This window comes from Lipophrys pholis, assembly GCF_963383615.2.
Source record: "Lipophrys pholis genome assembly, chromosome: 1".
NCBI lineage: Eukaryota > Metazoa > Chordata > Actinopteri > Blenniiformes > Blenniidae > Lipophrys > Lipophrys pholis.
Window position 1 is genome coordinate 44,359,404 of NC_137635.1, and position 24,552 is coordinate 44,383,955.

Below are 24,552 nucleotides of genomic sequence, written 5' to 3' on the forward strand. Positions count from 1 at the left end.
TAATGGTTTAAGGTGTTTTAGTCGTTTCCCCCGTTTTAGCCATCTGAGCTGTTTTTAATTATTTAAACCATTTCAGCCATTATTATTATCAATATTTTAATTTGAATCTTTTTAGTGGTTTAAGCAATTTTCCTGTTTCTCTTTAGCCATCTTGGATTTTTTTTTTTTTAACATTTACCACTAACAAAATTCAACTGTGTAAGTGTTTTAGCTTTGTTTGTTTTTTTTCTTTATTTTTAGCATTTTCCGTTATTTAGTGTTTTCATCATAGCTTCATTACCTGCTAATTACTCTTCACATATCAACCATATCAATAAACCAACATCTGTACACACTGAAGAATATTTTATTTAGAAAATTTTATTTGGATCCATTTCATTCAACAAATTAAAACAAAAATAAAAGACAGTTTATTTTCACATATTTCTGTGAAAGTTGCAGGGAGCCACCACAGGGGGCGCCACAGGTTGCAGATCCCTGTGCCTGTTTGATGGTGTCTTCACTGTTTTATTGACACTATATTATATATATATATATTATAAAACCCATTAAAGCTCTTATTGGAGCTTCTAAAGCTGTGAACTCCTCCAGTAGCCTAAATAAGACAAGCTGGCCTCCGTCACTTGTTTCCTTTCTTTTATTTCGATATTCAAAGTAACTCCGCGTTCAGCAGTCTTGGCCTCATTGGTTTCCACCTCCTGATTTCTGTTGATTTTGGTTGTTCTTGTGTCTCTGTTGTGTAATTGTAGTTAAAACAGTGGCAGCGGTGACTGAACCGCCCACACACAGCTGTTTCCCTTACTGAGACACAGTCAGCAAAATCCAGTCACTGAATATGAACGCCACTTGGTTAGACGCTTGTTCACTTCAATCAGACACCTTACAGAGAAAAATTCATTAAATCACCTATTTTACATATTTTAATATGATTAACAACACACTTTTTTTTTTTGGTAAGAAACGTTTCCAGTTTAATATTAAAGAGGAGTGTTTGTAAATTGCTTGAAAAAGAGAGAAATTAAAGTGACCATGAAGGTAAAATATTAAAAGGAGGAATACTTTTGAGAGATCGAAGATTGAAATGAAAGTTTAAAACGCAGACGTCTGTTTGAGGGGCGGCAGGGGCTTCGACTTGTGTTGCAGTAAATAAACGGAGTCGCCATGACGTCACAGGAAAAGCGTAGCTCACCTGCCGTTTGTGAAACCGTCCAGCACACAGTCCACGCAGGTTCCCACCGGAGAAGTGTGGTCATGATTTAAAAGTGGGAGTCTCTGTTTTCAGCCGCAGAATGAATCCTGCATCCACAACAATCAAACCTGCCAACGTCAGTCGAACGGCTCCAAACTCACGTAAAGTGTCAAAGTCTAAATAAGGCGCCGTGCTGTCATTGTACCGTTGTAACAACACAACAAACAGGAGCTTCTAACCGCAGGGCCGTGTTGAGTTCTGACCGACTGGAGCTCTGCTGGAAACCGAGACGCAGCTGATTGTCATCTTTTCTGACGTGTTTGAGTTCAGTAGTCAAGAGAAGAGAAGGACTCCGGTCTGACCGGAGGAGAGGAAAGTTTGTGTGAGAAGAGAGAGGAGGCGATCAAGCGGCACTGCTGAGTTCTTCTGCTGTTTAATCAGGAGATGAGCTTGACGGAGGGTCTCTGGGAAGGTTTTTCTTTAATGGAAGCGGCTGATGTGGCGTCTGGCCTCAGTTCAACAGCTGCAGACGGTCCAGTTATGTGGATGAAATGAGCGTTGACCTTTTTCTATGCTTTACTTCAACAATCTCATATCTGTATAGGAGGTTGACCTCACTGTATATTGTTGTTGTTGTTTTTTTCCTTTTCAAAAGTGGTTGATGATGAATATTTATATAGTTACTGTCATCTTTACTGTCACAGGTGAAACAGTGCCCATGTTGTTCTTAGTCATCTTGTATTTTCCTTTTATTTCACTTATGGTTCTAAGGAGATCAATTAAAAACTGGTTTTATCATTTTACACTGTGTTAGTGCATTTATTATCATGTGTATGGGCTTTTCTGTTCAAGCACCACATGATTTACTCTTAATGCAAATAATATCATGAAACAATGTTCATAGGATGTAATTCAACCTCCTGCCTGTCAATCCATATTTCTGTCATCCGGATCATTTTTGAACGCTGTCAGAAGGAAACGGCCTCCAGTACCAAGTTCTACAAACTGATGTGTGCGACAATTTGTTTCCACTGAAAGGCCTGAAATCAAATTCTATCAATAATTTTTTTTACATTAAATACTTTATGGATTGTAAATGGTAACAGTAATATTGTTCCATTGATGTAGCCACTTATTACCCGACTCAAATAATTCCAAGTGTACAGAATATTTTGTTAGTTGAAACCAGATAAAACAACAAAACCCACTAAACTAATAATAATTACAACAACAAGTCCAAGTAACTGATTAATACATTTCAAAAAGGCTTTATAGCAGTTTCCGGTTTACAATCATGTGCTCATGTTTTAATCTAAAGGTACATTTCCACATTTTAAAACAGTGATGATCATTTTATCCAGACATGTACGTCATCAGTATATGCATGTATCGGCATATACTGTTATTTACACATGCTTAAATACATCTGTGTATAACACATTCACACAAACAGGAAGACTGAAAATCAAAGCTTATATAATCCTACCACTTCCACATTGATGTGAATAATGACTCTGAAGCCTTTAAAACCAAATCAGACCTTAGAAAAATGTGTATAAAATGAACTTGAGCTGTATGTGGAACCTGCCCCCCCCCCCAAACTCCTTACAGCCTGGACTTGAACCCACAACTCTCCTGCTACAAGGAGAAACTGCAGCTCTGCGGCGCGGCGCTCACAAGTGCTCTCGTGTTTCCCGGCCCCACAAAGTGAGTTAAAGAGAAGACGCCCAGTCGGTGAGGTGATTCCAGATCTCCTCTCTGACTATCACAGCACACTTAAACAATGGCTGAGGGGTAAAGAGGGGCACTGCCTCTGCTCCAGTGGCTCCTTCATCACACACTCCAAGCACGAACTCTTCTGCTTCACTCCATCAAGCTCAAAAGTGTGAAAGTTGGCTGGGTTCTCCCCTGACCAAAATAGTCCCCATGGCTGACAGCTGCCGGCCTGCCCGGAGACGACGACGGCGGCACCCTGAGGATTTCACAAAGAAGGAGCCTCCTGCAGTCAAACCTCACCATCCCTCATGAGCTCACAGTGGCAACATGTGAGAGGGAAAAGGAATGTTAAACAGGATGAAACCTCCACAGACCCAAACTCAGAGGTGACAGCTTTTTAGCTTCCAGTGAAACGGATAAAATGCTGGAAAAATGGAAAGACTGCTTACAATTTCAAAAGTATTAAAGATGAAACTGGACTGTATGTGGCCCTGAACTGAACGTCCCTGATGAATAGCAAAATAATAGTCAAGATTCAGTTTTACTTCCATTTGGAAATGTTAAAAACATGAAAGAAGAAAACAGTTTTTTCCTAATTTTAAAGATTAGACGTGTTCTATTCATTGAAAAGTGGCAAACGCGTCTCTTTTGATCCTTAAAGTTGCAGAGCCCGGACCCAGGAGACGACCTGATGGAGCGCTGAGCCACCAATCAATTCTTTCACCAAAAACACGCCGTAGCAAGCTTTTCTCCAAAGACAGGCGTGATGATCAGATAGCCCAGTTTCACCTCCAGCTTTGACCCAATTTCAGCTTTGTCGGGGATCGTTTCTCTCAAGAACCACGAGGAGGCCTTCAGGATTTCTCACTGCTTGTTAAAGATTTTGGTTTGCTGAGTTGAAACTTGTTTCTCAGTTTTTCTGACATGATAACAAAACCTCAGGTCCCCCAGAGTGACGTCATATGAGACGGCAATGAGACGTTTCCAAAATGATAGTTGCAACTCAAATTACATTTCTACCCTCTCACCATCACAGTCGCTTCCCCCACTTGTTTTCCATCTCTGCAGCCTTCGTGGCCTGGATCGAAGACGTTTCAACTCAAAGAGCATTTTCATGTGTGTTTGCCTGCTGATGCTCCACCACAGTAAACCTCCACCCACTGAGAGTTGAACAGGACCAGTGTGTCATCTTGGTTTTGGATACAGAGGTGAACAAATGCACAACCATTCTGGATTTTGTCAGTAAAATGGCAGAGACCAAGACAGACCGCTTCTTATTTCACTTCAGTCTTCCTCAGTTCTCTTCTCTTCTCTTTCTTAAGCAATCTCTCCTTATCGTCTCTTCACTGTTTAATATCACTTTTCACTCTCGCCTCATTTCACTCTGTTTGTTCCTCATTTTTTCCCTCCAGCGCTCTCCCGCTCATTTCTTTCACTCTATCACTCGTTACACTCTCCTGTTCTATAACAAAAGCAGCATTATTATCATCATCTCACGGTTGTCATATAAAACGTCGCAACAGTTTGGCTTTTCTCCAGGTTCTCCCAACAATATCCACATTTTTAATCAGGTTGCAAAAATCTGTGACCGTCATTGGCCGCCATTGTTCGTTATTGTCCACCTACTCACACGTGTGTAGAAGAACTCGGGATGCACAGCAGCAGCATTTCAGAGAAGCTGCGTTAGTCAAAGTCAGCGGTGTCTCATCGCTTGACTCTAAAATGCTGGTGAAAGAGGGGAAACTTCCAAAGTTGTGTCAAATCAGAAGCTCCCATCAAAGTAAAAAAAAAGAAAGAATTGTGCTGATAAATTTCACTGGATTTACATTTTGTATCATTTAAGCTGAAAACATTAAAGAAATGTAATCTGAAAGAATACCACAGTGTCACCATGTTTGACTTGAAACACTGATCACATAAAACCAATAAGATAGGTGGTATTGAAGTTTTAGATTTCAAAAATATACCTGATGTGTCCAGGACGTCAACTTTTGTTGAACAGTATGACATTTAATCATCCGCAGGATTTGTCGATACAATGGACAAATCCATTTAAAGAGATGAATATCTCATTTGGCGAATGTTCTAATCTGCAAATGAGAATACATGTCTGAATTTGATCTATTTTACACTCTACAACATATTCTTTTAAGCATAAATACCATGTAGTTGTAAAATCTCAAAAGAAAAGAGGAATCAAAGTCTTACTATCTTTGGTTTGAAATGTTTAACTTCTATTCAATTTCAATGCGTCGACTGACATTGGCGTGTTTCCTCAGTGTCTTCCACAACACTGGTCACGCTTCATCCTGCTGTCTTCTCTCTTACTTTCCACCAACAAAACATACAAGCAGAAATCCTCCACAACTGCTGGAGATTTCTTCTTATTCACCCATGCTCCACTCTTTATTCTTCCAGCACTGAATGCCTGAAGATATCCACGTTACATTGTAATTGAGCCGACATGACCAAAACTGAATTGAATCGAAGCTCTGCAGATCAACCTGTGCTGTCAGGAGAGGATTAGGGTGAGTTTAGTCCACGCTCTACACTTCAGGGAGGCACTAAATTCCAGCCTCCAAGGTCGCGCGGCATCGGTTTCAGGCTGACGGCCGGCATGTGAAGGAGAGCCAGTGTCAAACCTCAACCATCTCCCGATGCGCACAGCCTCTCCTATTTCACGGCTCATCATTTCTCTGCTGAGGAGCACACTCTCGTTAACATTCACACTCGTTCCACCAACCCGAGCCCAGTTTGATCCGGGACTCGTCGGAATTCAAATATTAGGCCAAAATCATCCCTAAGCACTGCAAATGTAAGTGTCTCTTGGTGTTTAAATAGTTAAACTATTAATATTTAACATAATTAGGTGATTAGAAGTGTTAGAAGTAAGTTTTGTTTCATGACAGAGTTTCGCAATTTGTGGTTTGTTTCTGTTGCAGGAGGCTACAACGCCACGTGACTCCCCGCTCTCTTGCACCGCGTGAGCAAACGTCTAAATGCCATCCTTTATCTTTGCAAACATTTGTTCATGTGAAACTCAGGCCACGTTTACACGCACTCTGGATTTTACATAAACGGATATTTCCCCCTCTACGTTTGCAAAAGAATCTTCATTTACACAGACCCGCATGTACACCTGGTTCAGAGCTACTATGAGCATGCCAAACCTGTAGGGGGCAGTGTAAGGAGAAGCATGAAGCCATGATAGCCAATCAGAAACGCAACATCATGACATTGGCCATTTCTTCCTATTCCTGTTTTTAATGTATGAAATAAGATGCACATGTGCTGCACAGGCCAGTGAGTACAATTCAGAAACATTTAAAGGAGCCCCTGAGTGAGTTAATGTATTAAATAAATATTTAGTGTATTTCCCCAGCACACTTTCCCTTTTCGTACGGTGGCCCAGAAGGGCCAACAACACAACACATCAACAAAAGCCACAACACAACAACAAAAGTCGCAACACAACAACAAAAGTCACAGCACACCAGCAAAATGCCACAACGGAAGGACGCAGCAGTCGGAGAGCTTTTAAGAACTTTTGTTGTTGTGTTGTGGCTTTTGTTGGTGTGTTGTGGCTTTTGTTGTGTTGCGGCTTTTGTTGGTGTGTTGTTGCTTTTGTTGTTGTGTTGCGGCTTTTGTTGGTGTGTTGTGGCTTTTGTTGTGTTGTGGCTTTTGTTGGTGTGTTGTTGCTTTTGTTGTTGTGTTGCGGCTTTTGTTGGTGTGTTGTGGCTTTTGTTGTTGTGTTGTTGCTTTTGTTGTTGTGTTGTGGCTTTTGTTGTTTTGTTGCGGCTGTTGTTGGTGTGTTGTGGCTTTTGTTGGTGTGTTGTATTGTTGGCAATTCTGGGCCACCATATTTTCGACCATGGAAACCACAACAATGGATTTCACTCCTCTTTCACAGTCCCTGAAACCAATGACTGTCCTGTCCAGGCCTAGTTCAGCAAACAGTGAGAAGAGCACTTTATAAACATAAATGAATCACTTAAAATAGGATTTTTAATAGTTTTTGCACATGTATATATCCTATATATGTACAGTATATATGTATGTATGTATGTATGTATGTATGTATGTATGTATGTATGTATGTATGTATGTATGTATGTATGTATGTATGTATGTATGTATGTATGTATGTATGTATGTATGTATTTATCCTATATTTGTTGTGCAGTTGTGGCAATCCTTCAGGCAACTGTTGAGCTCAATGAAGCAACTTTTGCTTCAGTTTGAAATCAGGTACTTCTTGTGCATAAAATGAGTTTCACTTCAACAAATGTTTATCATCGATTCAGTGTAAATTTAATACAAAGTGTAATAAACAGGCAAGACCACTGCTCCACCATGCAAGATAAGGTAAATGGATTTCAGCTTTTCCATTGCTTGAGCAATCCCAAGGCACTGGACACTGGTAATTACATTCAGCCATTCAGTCACATGCCAATGGAGGCGGCTGCCATGCAAGATGCTCAATCCCTCCACTGGGAGCAATTTGGGCTTCAGTGTTTTGCTCAAGGAGACTTCGAGGTGTGAACTGGTAGTGATGGGAAACTGAACCAGCAACTTTCGGATTGAGGGATGGCCACTCCTACCCAGCCACACAATAAGTTCCATAAATCATTTAAGTAGATCTATACAAAGCGTATAGACAATATAACATTTATTTCTCTGTTAACTTTATTGAAATTGTTTTGTGTTTGCTTGTGTGGCCTAAAAACGGAGTTATGTACATGGTTTATCCCATGTTAGCATCAATGATGAGGAAGACGAGATATGCAGGAATTGGGGTGCGTTGAGGAATATTTTCATTCGTTTTTATGTAAAAAGAATAAGAAAAACCAGCGGATTCCTTCCTTCTCCTCCTACAATCTTTAACCGATTTTAACCATTCAAATATCAAAATGTGCAGCCTTTTTTTTAAGACTTTCCGGTTATGTTTTAGCTTTTTGAAATCTTTTAAACTTTTTGGAATGAATCCCAAAAAACTGTGACCAATTTATCACAAATGTGGCTTTGATCAGTTTTTATTTTTGTTAGAGCTTTATTGCACAAATGGGCGGGGGCGTCAAAACAGCGCAAACATTCGCTTTGATCAGATCCAGTTCTTTTATGACCGGTTGTGACATCACTATGACGATATCTTTTAATACGGCGACAGTACGTCTACGCGGGCAACATTACGAGCAGTTTTAATTTCAGTTTAGTTGGTAAAGAGAGACGTAGCAAGATGACTAGTTGTGTAGCGGACATTCTCGAGAATCTTGAGTTAGAAATGGGCTGGGACAAACGTTACGCTGTCCCCGAGGTGGACGCTGAGACCATGGCTCTGATCGAGGAGGTGAGTGGGGCAAAGTGCAATGCTACTGACCACAACACTAATTAATTCAAATTAGTTTTGCTCGTCTCGCTTGTAGTGTTTGTGCGAATTGTGCTTATATGGTACATATATATTTATATGTGGGACTGTACATGTGTAAATGGATGAACGTATTAGGCTATGTGTGTATGTTTATACGTAATAATGTATTTAGCATGAGTGTTTAATTAGGTGTGCATGTATATTACAGGATGTTAAGTACATCTTACTCACAGCATACGCGTTATGTATGATGTGTGTACTGTATGTGTGCTTGTGTGTGGGTATAGGTGTTTATGTCTGTGTAGATATGTATGAATGGACGTGTATGTATATATATTCTATGTACTGCACAGGGCATGTATGTGGCTGTATGTACGTGTGTGCGTGTGTGCGTGTGTGTGTGGGTGTGTCTATGTATGTATGTAAGAGATGGAAGGAAGTTGAATATGCTATTTACTTTAGGACAAGGGGTGGGAGTAAATAAGTTTTACTTCTTCTCACTCCCTTTCGAATATTCATCTGATTATGTTTTTCTTGATTTATAATTATATTATTATTACTGTTATTCATTTATTTATTTAGTTGAGAGGAAAACTTAGTTGTTTTTCATTTTCCTTATTTTTTTGGTTTTGTTATTCGAAATAAACATTTCAAACAATCAAACAAATGAGTCGATGTGCATGGAAAAATGATCTGGAAAAATGTCAACAACAAAAAAAAAGTGACCATCGCTTGCTCGTATCGATGTTAACTAGGTTGGTCAGGTAGTAACATCACCGTGAAACACTGCAGGGAGCTTCTCCATGGCAAGAGACACTGATGTTTGATTTCCTCCATGAGATGCTTCTCCCATCCGCTTTGGATGGGAAGAGTTGGTAAAACACATTGGTTACATACATACAGACACACACACATATAATGTAGTTAATTTCTACAGGAATTTAAAATGGCATTGCTGCATTGTTAAGGACAATGCTGAAGATGGAGCTCCCTCTTACCAAGTGGGATGTCCAGTCAGCAGCTTGGCCTTCCAGAACTAGATTAAGAATTTGTAAAAAAACAAACAAACAAAAAAAACCTGGCCCTGCAGAGCTCTACTGGTTACATAAAGTGCAAACCAAAGCTACTATATATAACTCAGATGAAATGAATAATAATAATATTAATAATAATAATAACTTTATTTATATAGCACTTTTCAGAACACATGTTGCACAAAGTGCACCTATCGATTAAGATGGTGCCTCACAGCAAGACCACCTTCCTCCCATAGACTGCACGTTATCTGGTGACCATTGTCTTGTTATTGTGGATGTGAGTGTGTGGTCGTCCGTATGTCTCTCTGTGTGTCCTGAGGTGCCTCTTTTTGCCGCCAGGGGGCGGCACAAGACAGTACTGGCTGTTTGAAACGCCATCACTTAGTCTTTTAAACCTTGAATTTCATTTGTCAGTGTGTCAATATTTTGTGTGTATGGTAACTAATTGTCATTTCCTGACTTTGTCAAAATCAGATTCGCAAAGAAGAGATGAAGTTGGCGGAGGCGAACATGAAAATAGAAAAAAACCAGGACACAAAGCTGATGATAGCTGAAACGATGAAGGGTTTGGATAATGAGATGAGAAACACAGAGGTGAATATATATACAGATATATATCAATACACATTTGATGCGGGTTTGTTTTGGAGGAGAAAAACAAAACAGTCAATATGTTGAGTGTGTTGTTTGTTTGTCACACAGGCTCTGATCAAAATTAAGGAAAGAGAAGAAGAAATTCAGAAGGACCTTGCTGTACTCGCAGACAGAAAAAGAGGTGTCCTGTCAAAGAGAGTCATTAGGATGAAGACAGAAGTCCAATCCATTAATGAAAGAAAAGAAAATTTGGAGGTGTCTGAAGAAAAATCTATTGCAGTTGTTAATTCTAATGTTTACAAGCTCAGAAATACAAAACTGCTTGTGACAAAAAAGTTCTTACCATCCTCTGTCTGAATTCACAGAACCGCATCTTCCAGGCCAATCGGAAACTGGAAAAGTTTCAAGAAAAGAAGAACTGGGACCAACAGACCATGGAGACCTTTTTAAAGAAGGAGGCACAACAGACCGAAGACACAATGGCTGTTATGAAGTACGCCCACAAGGATGACAAGAAGGTCAAGGTAAGGAAACTCTCCTGCCATAGTTCAATGATTCTGTGTTGAGCAGCAAATGAAAGTTTAAAGCCAATGTTTTTTCACCTGGTATGACTAAAGCACGCGTTCAAATCTTTCCTCATATAGATGCTGACTCTGGCTATAGAGAAGATGACGGTGGAGGTCAATGACAAGCGCAAAGTGTTTGAAAAAGCGCTGACTGAAAACAAATGTTTACAGGTAACGTGAGAAAACCTTTTACACATGAGCTGTTTGTTTGATTGAACCACACTGAGCAAAGACATATAAGTCCTTGATCTTAGCCTAAAATCGCACAATAAATGTCTGTTATTTCACAGAAAATGCACAATTTCAGTGAAATATTGTCACATTTGGACTCCACATCCTGAAATTCAAAAAATGCAATTTGGCATTTTTCATTTGTTTCAATAATCGTTCAGCAACAGGTGTTTGTTTTTCCTGCAATAGGTTCAATACTTCCTGGGTAATTGTGCCTTATGAGGTGTGACAGAATGTCAGGGTTACTTAAGATAAGCATGTTATTTTTGTTGTTGTTGCATGGTTGTTGTCATCGCCCCATTCTCTCTACTTGTGCTTTCTTATCAGTTTGCCTTGGACAAGGGTACAGAGAACTTGCGGAAGACTTACCAGGAGACTCAGCAGCTCACCCAGCTGTGGGAAGACGCCATCAAGCAGAGGAATCAGCGAGATGCTGAGACGCAGCAGTGCGCGCTGGTAAAGTGTCTCACTGATTCTGCTGATAAAAGACACACGGACAGAAATCCAACGAAATGTTAATGAAGACCGAAGAGCGCATTTGATAAATATCATTCTTGTACTTCCATCGTTGCAGCAACTTGCCCAGGCCAATGCAAAGTACAGAGAAAACTGTGCCACCCTGACAGAGACCACGCACCGACTTGAGACTCAGAAGAAGAACAACAAGGAAATAAAAAGGGAAAGAGACTTATCCAAACATGAGTCGATTAAACTAGAGCAGGACCTGATGGAGAAGGATAGTAACTCCCGCACTCTGCAAGATGAGGTCAGCCTCTTAAAGTCTAATGAATTTCAAAGTGATCTACCCTCATATGGTGAGAGTAAACACATTTCCACGTGTCATGCAGGTGGGATTTTGCAAAGTGGAACTGCACAAAGTCACCACTTATGTGAATTCTCTGAGGTCCGACATCACCAAAATGAAGACGGAGATTCGGGACAACAATGAAAAGTCAGTGAATTATCACGGCACTCTAGCTCTCTCTAATAATTAACACGGCGATTCTTCATCAGTCGATCTCTTTTCACGTTACAGACTCAAGGAGCAAGACGCCTACAGCGCTGCTCTGGAGGAGAAGCTGAAAGTTGTGACCCAAACGGCTCTCACCGAGGAAGAGAGGGCCGCTCAGATGGACCAGTTTCTCAAGGACGAGGAGCAGCAGGTCAAGGTGGGTGACTCCAACCACTCAAGATCACAAAGCACTTATTTGCTGTGAAGCCGCTTGAGAGGAAGTTCAAACAACATGAAGGAGGCACACATATTGCATCCTTAGAAACAAAACCAAATAAAACACGTTCTGAAGTGTTTCCTCTCTCTCAGATGTTCAGGTCAGGTTTGCTGGATAAGGAATCGACGCCCCCTCCACATAATGATCTGAATAGAAAGTTAAAATGCAATATATTCTCCTTTGTTTTAATAATGTAAATGATAAAACGAACTTGTTTGACAAACAAGGGAAAAGACATATGAAGTGTGGCAACTCTCAAAGGGAGCAGCTGAAAGATCCAGAGGATCCACTTTCTGTCCTGCTCTATAAGCAGCTCAGCAGAATTTGCGTCATAGATTCCATACGTTTACTTTAATTGTTGCGGAGTTGCTGTATGACGTCTTCCTTTTGCTTTGCTGCAGGAGTTGGATGCCCTGCTGCGTAACAACAGCAAGGACCTTTTGCTTGCCACGCAGCAATTAGAGGCTCTCAGGGCGAAGGAAAAGGATTTACTCTTGCAGGTTTCAAACAGTAAGTCAACCCTAAGTAACGAGTCCAACCGGCACGAGAAGCTGGAGAAGATCCTGAGAAGACAGAAGGAAACCGTCATCCAACAGGCAGGCGCACACAAACACACCGCTCACATTTCTGAACAGAAACAATCGTTGACATTCAATTCCTCTGTAAACATTTATGATTTCCCCTCTGCTTTGTGTAGTCTTCCCAGATAGAACAGCTGAATGCAAAGCTGGCAGTTCTCCAGGGGGATCTGTCTTCAGATGAACGACAAAGGTTGGAAATTAAAATCTCTGAAGTCACCCAAAACCTCGAGGAGAAAAAGAAAACGGCAAATATCCTTCACAATGCACTTAAAGAGTCTAAGGTCGGTCTCTTACTTCAAACCTCATCATTTTGCACCAATGAAACAGTGGAATTTCTCCTCATGTAAATGAGTCCTTGTCCCTGGCAGAATGCTCTACGCCGCTTGAAGACGGAGGTTGACAAGTCAGTAGCACAGAAGGGAGATCTGTCCAGCACAGTAGATCAGCTCATGCAATGTTGTAACGGCAAGGAAAACAATCTGACGACTCTTAGACTGAAGAAAGAGGTAACTTCCTGACTGTATTGCAAGGACTCTGATATCACCCTGAGCCACTAACTTCCTTTGAATTCCAGTCTTCAGCTCACTAGACAATCTTCAGACAGTAGTGGTTTAAATTGAAAAAAAATTTAATAAATCAACCAAACCTGAAGAATCCAAACCAAAAAATATATATTTCATTATTTACAGTGTCATACACTATGTTGTGAACCTCGTGTGCTCTTTTCAGGAATGCATGGTGCGATGCCAGATCTTAAAGACGGAGGTGGCGCGCTTGAGCAATCTGTTTTACAACAAGGAACACAGCATGCTGTCCTCGGAGAAAAGAAAACTGCAGCTGCAGAAAGTCATCAGAGAGAGACAGGACGAGATCAAAATCCAGAGAGATACGCTTCGTCGGCTGCTGAATCTCAGGGACCAGGAGAGGCAAAGACTCAGGTATCAACCTCCAGTGTGACTTCCAATGTGTCCAGTCACAGTTTTCAGTTTTCTCTGAAGTCTGTGTCTGCCGTTGGCTTTCCGTGCCTGTGGTCTGTTGGAGGTCTTCTCCCAGGTGTCTTCTTGTAAATACAGCTTCTGACTCATTGGTTTAAAAAAAACATTGATCAATCTATTTAACTGTCATGCTTCACTTCACACGACATTACAGATAAAAACCTCTTTAAAAGATGTGTGAAGAAAAAGATACTATAACCGCTTTGTTTTTAAGATATATCACTGAGTGTCTGAGTAATTTGGCAAGATGAACGTTTCATTTATTGACCGACTCTGTTTCAGTATGGAGCTCAGTGAGAAGCTGCACAAGATTGACATCTTGAAGAAACGTTTCGAGATCATAACCATGACCATGGCGGTTCCTGAGGAGGAAGAGGAGAGAGCACAGGCTTACATCATCACAAAGGTGAGAGGTGACGTTCAGAGAATCGTGACGCGGACCAGGGTCGTACTTAAAGTCGACCGTATTCTTTTCTCCAGGCTGCAATGGAGTCAGAGGAGCTCCGGCGGAAAGGCAACGCTCTGGATGCCCAAATCCGTAAGCTAGAGCTTGAAAATACAGCTCTGGACAACGGCAACCTGCTGTTCAGCCACCATAACTCCCATCTTCAGCAAGCTATCAACAAAGTTGATGAATCCGGTAAGCGACGTGGTCAGTATTCATGGATTAATTCATGTGGCTGCTTTGAATGTTGAGATGAGCTTCTTTCACTGATCGCCTTTCTAAGATCCGGAGTTGAAGGATAAACTGTGTCTGGAAGAAGAGGTGAAGGCGGCTGAAGCGGTGCTGAGAGACAAGAAAAAACAGGTCAAGGAACTCCAGAAGGACCTGCAGGTTTTTGACATTTTCTATTCTACGTTAAGCAGAATCCATTCACTGAGCAGCGACAGTTTGAAAAGAAAACAGTGTGAACAATTACACATTATTGATTTCAATGGAGTACAGAATGTCTTTCCTCCATTGTGATAAAGCTGCAACATGATAGTGCTGAAATAGCAAGTCAACCATTTTATAGCTCGAGTTACTTTGTGTCTTCATCACATCCCAGGATGGTATTGGCTCTTCTGGGAAATGCTTGTCATGTTTGGGGTTTATGGGTGTCCCTGTGCTTTTCGCAGGACAAGAGCAATACCTTGGAGACTTTGCTCCAGGAGGAGCAGGCGGAGAAAGAAAAGATGAAAGGCAAACAGCAGCCCATCGCAAAGTTGAAGAAAGAAATCTCTTCCCAGCTGGAGAAAATCGACAGAGCCACAGCACAGGTTTGACGTTTGACTGGATCACCGTTTCCAGTCCGCTTGATGCATCACATAACGAATCCTGCACCGTCTCTCTTGTCGCCAGTGCTCACAGCTGATTAAACAGATTCGCTCGGCGCAAAGCACGAAGACTGAGACGCTCGAGGAGAAAGACATTATGCTGAAGGAGTTGAGAGAATTCAGCAGGACTTTCGACACGATGCTGAGCGAGACCATGGAGAAACACCCCGACCTCAAGCTCGTGCTGGAGAGATATTCCCAGCAGGTATCCATGTCTGACACAGCATTTCTTCAGGAGGAAGCACTTAGACAGGACTTGGCTTGTGACTCACCTTTGATATTTTCTCCTGGTTCCTTTAGGCCGGTCTCCCACTTACCACTCCTCCTTCCACGCTGACCAGCCGCCGCAGTTCCAATCCCAGCTCGGCCTTCAAATTGGCCTCTGTCAGGTCAGACCTGATGAATGCCTGTGGTCATTAAATCATTATCTCCACTAAAGAAGAACATTTCCCTATTTGAACCACAAACCAGATTAGTTCACATTGATTTTCATCTGTATAAGTTGTTAACTAGACTGCAGATGTCAGTGTATTGACTTTACTGTGCTCTCTCCACATTGTAGGTCTACTGTGCCCTCGAGCTCGGTTCATAAGGTTGATCTTGTCTTCGATGTCCGTCACCTCCAAACATCCCGGCTCAGCAAGCAGCAGAAGCAGCAGAAGCCACAGAAGCAGCAGAAGCCACAGAAGCAGCAGAAGTAGCAAAAGTAGCAGAAGTAGCAGAAACAGCAAAAGTAGCCGAAACAGCAGAAACACCAAAAGTAGCAGAAGTAGCAGAAGTAGCAAAAGTTGCAGAAGTAGCAGAAACAGCAAAAGTAGCAGAAATAGCTAAAGTAGTAGCAAAAGTAGCAGAAACAGCAAAAGTAGCAATAGGAGCAAAAGTTGCAGAAGTAGCAAAAACAGCCAAAGTAGCAGAAACAGCAAAAGTAGCAATAGGAGCAAAAGTTGCAGAAGTAGCAAAAACAGCCAAAGTAGCAGAAACAGCAAAAGTCGTAGCAAAAGTAGCAGAAACAGCAAAAGAAGCAGAAGTAGTAGCAAAAGTAGCAGAAACAGCAAAAGAAGCAGAAGTAGCAGATACAGCAAAAGTAGCAAAAACAGCTAAAGTAGCACAAGTAGCAGAAGAAGCAAAAGCAGCTAAAGTAAGAGAAGCTCCAAAAGTAGCACAAGCAGCACAAGTAGCAAAAGTAGGAGAAGCACCACAAGCGGCACAAGTAGCAAAAGTAGCAGAAACAGCAAAAGAAGCAGAAGTAGCAAAAGTAGGAGAAGCACAAAAAGTAGCAGAAGCAGCAAAAGTAGCAGAAAGTACAGAAAGATGCTTCCCTGATTGTTTCATTATAATTATTCTTTATTTTTGCATTCAAGAATGAAACACCCTTGTCTGTGATTGTAGTGAGTTTAAAGGGGACATATCATGCTAAATCCACCTTTTTAGCCCTTAAATGCATTTTGTTGTATATTTAGAGTGTTTAGAAGTACAGAAAAGTTCAAAGTAGTCTCTTCGGGTGCTCCGTTGATATCTTTATATTCTGTTTTGGTCATATTTTGCAATCTGTTTCGATTTTTCTATTCTCTATTACGTTTTTTGAACAATGACGTCACAGTATTCGCAGCGGAACTGCCAAATTAGGACATTGACTCCAGGCCCAACACTTCGAGCAATCCGCCATTTTTGTTTCTCGCTGCGATTTTGTAGTCCAACCTCAAGGATGCCGGAGTTACGAGAGGATAAGTCAAAATGTTCGGTTGTTGGATGTAGTAACCCACAAGCTTCGTTACACCGTCTCCCAGCATCAGAACTTTTTCGAAGTGCCTGGTTGAGTTTTATTTTTCACAGAAATGTACCCACATCTGTGGGTAAGGTCATTTTTGTGTGCGCGAAGCACTTCAAGGATGGCTGGATGGACAAATCTTCCGTTGTTGACATTTTGTAAATAATGTGTGAGTATAAAGTTTCTGCGCCGCTAGATAATTGTATCTGTTCTATCAAACTACAAAGATGGCCGAACAGGGTGTAGTTGAACCGAGTGTCACCTCTGCAACCTGGAGAGGAGGCGGGGCATGAAGTGTCTCATTTTCATTTGAAGAGACCGCCCCAAAACGAGTTGCTCTCAGAAGCACATCAGAAAAGGGGTAGCAAAGGGGCCTGTGGAGCTATAATAATGAGGAATTCAGACCCAAGCATTGCAGTTCCGCTTTATATAGACCACAACTGTATGATTTATATGTAAAAAGGAAGGATTTAAAAGCATGATATGTCTCCTTTAAGGTACATAAAAGAGCTGTGATGCAATTTATGGTGTGTTGAAGATTGTTTGTGGTGTGACCTTGTGATTTTAACTTAACATTACAATTTGAAAATGTTTTGGACTTTTGAAAATTGGTCAAATCTGTTTGTGTTTATTAAATTTGCCTATAATAAAAATAATATAATCTGAGTGTATTTTGTCATTATCATTAAGTAATTTAAAGTTATAATATGTCATGCTCCATGATCTCTGTTCTCTTGTAATTTCCAACAACAGCCACTTTTGTTTGTATTTAATTCTTAGAAATGCTATTATTGGGTCCAGAGCCGGAGCTTGTACACCTCTGGCATGGCAGATGTTGCACTGCTAGTGCCCTCTAGTGGACAAACTGTATTATAACCTCACTCACTCCAATAGTCATTATTTTTTGTCCCTTTGTTCCACTCCCTTCTAATTTCAGGCGTTTATTCATTTTCACGAGATAATGATGTTATTGGCTTGTACTGCAACACTCTTTTCACAAGATCATTATAGTGAGTCGATAATTACTTTTAAAAGAACGATCTGTATTTTTTGTAATTAAAAGTTCATCAAAATGAGTTTTAGAAAAAAAATTTAAGGTAAGAAATTCCATGATCTATTGATAAAAATTAATTCTCGGGAATGTTAAAAGTACATCTGATTCATAATTGCTGGTTTTTTTTCCCACATTTATATCGTAAAATATGTTATCATCGCCCGTGTCAATGGACTAATATACAGGTAAATGTGATTAGCCATGGTCATCTACTACCATAACTTTGGTTAAAATATAATACATGACCTATCTTATTAAAGCAGCATTCTTATAGGCAATGTCAGCTATTCTGCCCAAACCAGTGTTAACAACTCTGAAAGAATAATCTATAATAAAAATCATCTTAAACTTTTCATTTGCTCTCAGTCTGATTCCTCTCATTGGTTTTCCAGGAACTTCCCCTGAGAGTGAACCTCCGCCCCAGTCTCAAGTTTTTTGTTCCTAACAGGTTTTCCTCTAAGATTTCTCTGTATTTGAATATGAAAAATGAATACTCTTAATATATACTCTTACAGCCATTCACAATATGTCCTTCACCATCGACTCACGTCGTTCCGCCGATTCCGTTTCTGAAAGAGCAATCCTGTCTGTCTGACGAGTGACAGGTTGGAGCTCCTGGTCCCGAGTTGGAGCCTTGTTCTTGTGGAGTTTGCTTGTTCTCTCTGTGCATGCAGGCCGGTACTCCAGTTCCCACAGACATTAAACCACGTCAAGTTAATTGGAGCTGGAACTTTGTTTTATCAAGGAGTGTGACCTGCTCAATATTTTATTTATTATTATAAACATGCAGGACTTCATGTCACCACTCAACTGTTGTTGCTTTCACTTTAAAGTCGTCATTTGTTCGTTTTTTTTCTCTGCTTCTGTTAAACAGCTGGCGGCGTAAAGGGTGCCGTTTGTCATCTGAGCTGTGGAAAATAAAACAATGACATGATTTTCTTGTAGTTTTAGCCTTTTTGTCAGAAATCGGAGGCTTTAGAAGTTCAGCTGGACAATAAGATTACATGTAAGAAGGCATCAGAAAATTATAGTATGGGGTCTTTAGCAGCTATTTTTCATAGAAAGAAACAAGTTGACTGATATGAAAGTCTGAATTCTGAAGAATAAAAGTCTTGACGCACTATTTAAATAAAAAAAAAAACCACTCATGTGCATACAGAGGTACAGACGTTTAAAGTGTCTAACTGCTGTGGAGAACCAGCTTTTTGTGACTTCAGTGAAATCAATACTTCTCCACCACTTTCATCCAAACATCTATGATTCAAGCCAGAGCATTTAAAAAAAAAAAAAAATCCAGAAAAGCCGCAAAACTTTATTTCAGAATGTAAACCCACAACTTATTAAAATAATTAAAAAAGCGTTAAACTTAAGGCCAATGATAAATGTATGACTTAACTGTCTTAGCTGCACACGTCAGGAGGTAATCTGCATTATTTTAACATCTAAATACAAAAACATAAAGAAGATACAGTGATGCAAAGTTAACAATCACGTCGGATGACACTATTGCCGAGTCATCATTTTACCCTTGGCAAACCTGCTGTATTCTCTCAGCCAGTTTTAAGCAGTGCAGGACTCGGTCTCTCTCTCTCTGGAGCTGCTCCGGACTCACTCGGCCGGCCAGCTTGTCCGAGAACAGGACCAAGTCCTGCATGAAGAGGCCCACAGCGCCCCGGCCGGCAGGAGGCAGCTGGCTCATGGTGCAGGAGTCGAACTGAAAGTTGATGTTCTTGGCTCTGGGGAGGCCCGGCTGCCGCTCCTCGATCCACGTCAGGGGTCTGGAGAGACACAGAGGAGACGAAGTCTTCAATGTAGAAGGAGATAAACATTAAAGGGGGGGGGGGGGGGCGCATCCCCGTCTCACTTGTTGTCGGCGGTTTGCAGCTTTGCAGTCATCTTGCTGGAGTTGTTGGCAGCGTCCTCCTCCAGGGTGGCCGCCGTCACCGACAGCTCCCCGAACAGGTCCACCAACCAGGTGAGACGAGCGATGCCACTGAACGCCAGGAAGCCGAATCCAGGTTTCAAAGCTCCACCTGGAACAACAATGAATTATTAAGAAGAAGATTTTTCCAAATGACTTAATTTGCAGAGAATATCCACACAGCGAAATAGTCAGTAAATAATCATAACATTCTTGAAGAAGTAGAAGATGTTTATTTTGTAAAGCACTTTCTCAGAGCGGCAGGACTCCTTCATTTCTAACAACTGATGTTTGTTTGTTTTCTTATTTGGTATTACGACCCCCCATTGCCAAGGTGAGGCGGTTCATCTCCATTTAGTTTAGATTCATTCATTCAGTGCCAATTATATCAAAGTCATGACATTTTGCTTTCAAATAAAAGAGAAGGGAAAAAAAATAAATCCAGTGGCGTCACGCGAGGAAGCTCAACCTCCAACGGGAAGGAAAAACTCCCTTGTTCCCAGAGAAACACGATCTGGGCTCCGGGGCGGCAGCTTGTACCAGACGGGGTTAGAACAGGGGTGTGAAACATACGACCACGAGCAAAAACCAGCCCCTCGTGACCTTTCCTCTATGGACACCAACACCTGCTGTGTGTGGGTGATGCACCTAAACCTGTGTGACTGCATTCAGTTATTTCATGTAGTTTAAAGTGCATTTCCTTTAATCGTGTTTCTTTAGAATTGAATCGACCTGACATGCTCCGTGTCTGTTTGATTTTCTATATTTTACAGGTCAGTCGTTGACTTAACTATTTCAACTCCTCAAAAGTAAAATTCACATGGAAAACTGTTCAGAGGACGAGCAACAACCTTTTTTTTTCTTTCTTTATTTTTGTATTTCTGTGAACTTTACGGAGGGAAACTTCTAAACAATGTTCAGCATAACATCAATGCATCTCAGGATGTGCTGGATTTGGTTTACCCTGAATTCAGTCTTGCAGGTTTCTTTGCCGTACAGAGTGAGATTTGTGCAACTGCTTACGGAAAAGTTGTCATTGCAACAAGTCGCACCTAGCTCACCTCTGTGAACATACAGTGAAGTGATTACATACGATCAATTCCAATATAATCTTTCTGAAGGATAAAATCTTCTATGTATGGTTTAGTTACAGACCAGTGTCCTTATTTTTTTGCAAACTTTATTCATTTACATTCAGAGTTCAGCGGACATTTGAAACGCCATCAGTAAAGGTAAACAACAGAAAGGTAGCGGTAAAACCCAGTTATCTCTTACCTGTGAAATGAAGTGTGCCTTCCTGCAGCTTTTTGCCCTGCACTTGTTTTTTCAGCTCTTTGTAGTCTTCCGTCAGGAGCTCGATGTGTTCTTCATGGAGAGTCACGCCTGGGAGAGACGCAGAGTCAGAGACACTCCTGACTTAACCTGGACATGCAAGAGGGGACCGCAGACGTCACCTTTTTCCTGAGCCAGATCCCAGAGCTCCACTGCAGCCTTGTGGTTCATGGTCATGGGATACTCCACACAGACGTGTTTCCCCGCCTGCAGGAAGGTTCTGATGAGACACAAAGGAGAAACATTCATCATACCCCAAATTAATGTGGTCTGATGTTTCTGCCAGTTTGACCTGATTCAGTCTTGTTCTGTCTCCTCCACCAGAGGAAAATACACTGACATGGCAATGTATACAAATAATATGAAACGTCCCTAAATAGGAGACCTGCCTCTAAAGCACGAGTGGAGACAAACAAGACAAGTCCTCTTCTGTTCCAGTCCAGGGTCACGTCTGGTTGTGTCATCAAGAAAAATTACGCAATGCATAAAGGAAACATGGAAACTCCTCACAGAAAGACCTGCCCTGGACTCAAACCCACGATCTTCTTTAATATATTTTACTTCAATCTCTTATAGTTCCAGTTTAACCAGTCAGTCTTACCGAAGACCCCAAGGTGACGGCCCGTAGTTACATTGTTCTGGACACAGCTGTATTCACCAAACATCTGCAGCAGAACTAAGAACATTTTTTCTTTCTGAAGGAGGCTCAGAAATCTCTAATATGACGACGCAATTATCCAAGTTACTGACATGAGAAAACGCGGCTCGACAGAACTCCTCCTGCATGTGAGTCACAGTCCAGTGAAGTGCAGGTTTAATAGAAACCGATGGGTGTGACATGTGGGGCGTGACATGTGGGGTGTTACATGTGGGGTGTTACATGTGGGGCGTGACATGTGGGGCGTGACATGTGGGGCGTACCTGACGCTGCTCTCATGATCCACGTTCTCGGTGCAGACGAAGGCCACTTGAATGTCGTCTCTGCTCACAGCCTCGTCCATCGAGAGCCGACTCACTCCCTGCTGAGGCTCCAGACTTCTCCTGTTGGCACAAACCAAGCATGAGCATCATCACCGCTCGGCCGGGTGGATTATCCTGGTTTCACTGCATGAAACTACAAATCAGTAGTACCAATTGTACCTTTTTTTTCCCTTTTAATTGCATCAATTAAAGACATTATGGCTGCAATATACATATATGTATATATATATATATATATATATATATATATGTATATTAAAAAAAACAAACACTGAAATGGAATCAATACAAAGTTTCCATGCACTGTCAGTCCATGCTCTGCATGTCATTCAGAATGTCGCCTGGATTCCTCGCGCATTACCTGGATATGAATCCTTTCACAGAGAGTTTCTCTGCAGTCGTGCCGGGCAGCGGAGCCAGCATGTCTCTGATCCTCACCCATCCAGCTGTGCCGATACCGACCACCACTGCGCCAAACATATCGACTGAGAAACACAACAGTCAGGAACACAATCATTTCTGATGCCCACAATGAGTGGATAATCTTAGAATGTGGATCTTAGCCTCAGAATTCAGATTTTATTTTCAAAGTTCAGACTTTATTCTGTGAATCTGAACTATTCTCCAAATCTAGGATGTCATCCAAATCTGGAGATTAACATTCAGATTCTGAAAATACAGCCTGAATTCTGACCACATTCCTGGAATTTGGACAATATTTTCAGAATTCAGACTTTATGTTCAGACTTCAATAACCGTTTCCCCATCAATCCATATTTGTTTCTTCAGAATTCTTTTATTTTGTCTTTACAGAATTCTGACTTTTTTTCCCCGGAGAATTTGGATTTTAGTTTTCGTTCCGAATCTGGACTTTATCTCTTTGATTTCCTTCTTGATTAGACATTCTTTCTTAGAATTCAGACTATTTCTTTGTTTATTCACGACCGTGGCACTAACCCTGGTACATTTCTACCTCTGATTATTTTCCATCGCAATTACTTGATCACATAACAGTTTAAAAATAAAGAAAAAGGATAAAAAAAAAAAAAAACCCTCTCAGTGTCTTAATGGGACAGGACACATAACAGCAGCTCGTTTTCATCCATGTGATGTAACCTGCTCATTCGCGACCAGCTGAACTGACTGCGGACACTAAACCAACACAGCCACGGCAGATCTGTTGTGAAAAAACCCCACAAAGATAAAAAAAAATCCTGAGGACAAAGCCACTGCGGGGAGGAAAACAAGCCCTGGTGCTTACCTGGGATTATTTCAATCTGGAGGTCGCACGGGAAGAGTTCAATATGTGATCACACAGACTGGACCGGACTCATCACGAGCTCGCGCTGTGACGGGAAGTTTCTGTTTTGTCTCCCTCCTGCTGCGGGAGGAGCGCTTGTTATCAGGCAGGGTGTCACGCTGATACAAGGGCGGAGCTTAGCTCAACGCGCGCCTTTCCCGTCCTTCTGAACAAAGTTAAATCCCCTCAATTTATGGAAGCCACTCCAGTCCTTCAATTGTCCCTCGAAGAAATCTCTAGCAACTCAAGCACTTCGTGTTATTATGTATTTTCAGGACCCTGAAGATCATTTTATTCTGTGTAATAAATGTTAAATAGCATTAACATGAACAAAAATTACAATTTCTATGGATGGAAAGGTGGAGCCAGTCAAGTTAAAACTAACAACCAAACATGACATTCCTCAATTATGCCAATTCGGTTTAAAGATTTTTCCCAAATAGGTGTCAATAACGTTTGTTGAATTAAAAGATCCAATTTATTTTTGAGTGAGTCTTAGAGCACAGAATTAAATCCTGTATATATTAGATCCATGCATTCGATGAAGCTTTCACACAATGAGTACTGGGACGTGTGTTTAGTTGTTTAGTACAGTGTTTCCTTCTCACTGGTTCAGGTGACTGTGTGGGGCACAACTGAGTGAAATAATCATTTATAGCAAATGTTTATTTGCTCTTTTAGAATAAACAAAATAGGAGGTTATACCATTTAACAGGTGACTGACCATATTTGGTAACTTCCGCATTTCTTCAAAATTGTAAATAGTAAACACACAAAAAACAAAGTCCAGGAGAACACGATGACAAGTGTCTATTGTGTTTTGACCCTTTGTAATTGATAAAAAGGTGAGAAGTTATAGAAGTGAACTTGTGTTTGCAGGTTTGAATCCGTGACCCAGCAGCTCCCCAGGCGCTACACTGAGGCCGCACACTGCTCTTACTGTGGTTAGTTAATGTTCACTAAGAATAGGATGGGTTAGACGCAGAGAAGAGGTTTACCCCAGAGGATCAAGAAAGTGTTTAAAACATGACTTTCTCTCGGTCAGTACTGAACAACGCATTGAACTTTAGAAACCGTGCGTGAGGACCTTCAACTGGAACTGATAACCTTTTCCAAATATGCTTGTAGGAAGGCATACGGCTATTTTGTTCAAATTTTACATTACATAGTAGGACAGTGGTACTTATCAGTGTGTTGATTGTTCTTTTTTTTCACAGAACTACTATTTTATCCATTTTAGGGAATTTTTACACTAGAAAAGGTGATCTATGTGTCATTTTGTTGAGTTTATACCCAGACGTTATTGTAAACAATTGCATAAATAATTGGTTCAAAATGATATAAATTTGCACTTAAGACCTGAAAATAATCTT

The 24,552-nt window shown here is 41.1% G+C and overlaps 2 protein-coding genes across 5 annotated transcripts; one reads left to right on the top strand and one right to left on the bottom strand.

The window, feature by feature from the left end:
* Positions 1-8,141: 8,141 nt before the first annotated feature.
* LOC308113045 (coiled-coil domain-containing protein 39-like) lies at positions 8,142-18,050 on the top strand (the record flags this gene model as incomplete). Its single annotated transcript, XM_080468949.1, has 20 exons — positions 8,142-8,252; positions 9,785-9,904; positions 10,013-10,063; positions 10,270-10,428; positions 10,549-10,641; positions 11,029-11,157; positions 11,276-11,467; positions 11,550-11,653; positions 11,738-11,870; positions 12,332-12,526; positions 12,628-12,792; positions 12,880-13,017; positions 13,241-13,323; positions 13,789-13,912; positions 13,987-14,146; positions 14,235-14,341; positions 14,626-14,766; positions 14,849-15,028; positions 15,124-15,212; positions 18,038-18,050. The coding sequence occupies 20 exons, from the start codon at positions 8,142-8,144 to the stop codon at positions 18,048-18,050; spliced, it is 2,487 nt and encodes an 828-aa protein (XP_080325075.1).
* A 311-nt stretch (positions 18,051-18,361) lies between these two features.
* On the bottom strand, positions 18,362-23,257 carry blvra (biliverdin reductase A). Of its 4 annotated transcripts, none has more exons than XM_080485076.1 (9): positions 23,141-23,257; positions 22,241-22,364; positions 21,820-21,939; positions 21,021-21,118; positions 20,842-20,949; positions 19,510-19,678; positions 19,172-19,423; positions 19,042-19,087; positions 18,362-18,553 (listed from the first exon to the last, which is right to left on the bottom strand). In XM_080485076.1, the coding sequence occupies exons 2-8, from the start codon at positions 22,357-22,359 to the stop codon at positions 19,081-19,083; spliced, it is 873 nt and encodes a 290-aa protein (XP_080341202.1). In that variant the 5' UTR covers positions 22,360-22,364; positions 23,141-23,257; the 3' UTR covers positions 18,362-18,553; positions 19,042-19,080. The 4 variants fall into 4 exon arrangements, with proteins under 4 accessions (XP_080341202.1, XP_080341204.1, XP_080341205.1 ...); XM_080485078.1 differs by having other exon boundaries at positions 18,376-18,553; positions 19,183-19,423; XM_080485079.1 differs by lacking the exon at positions 18,362-18,553 and having other exon boundaries at positions 18,938-19,087; positions 19,183-19,423.
* Between the last annotated feature and the right edge of the window lie 1,295 nt (positions 23,258-24,552).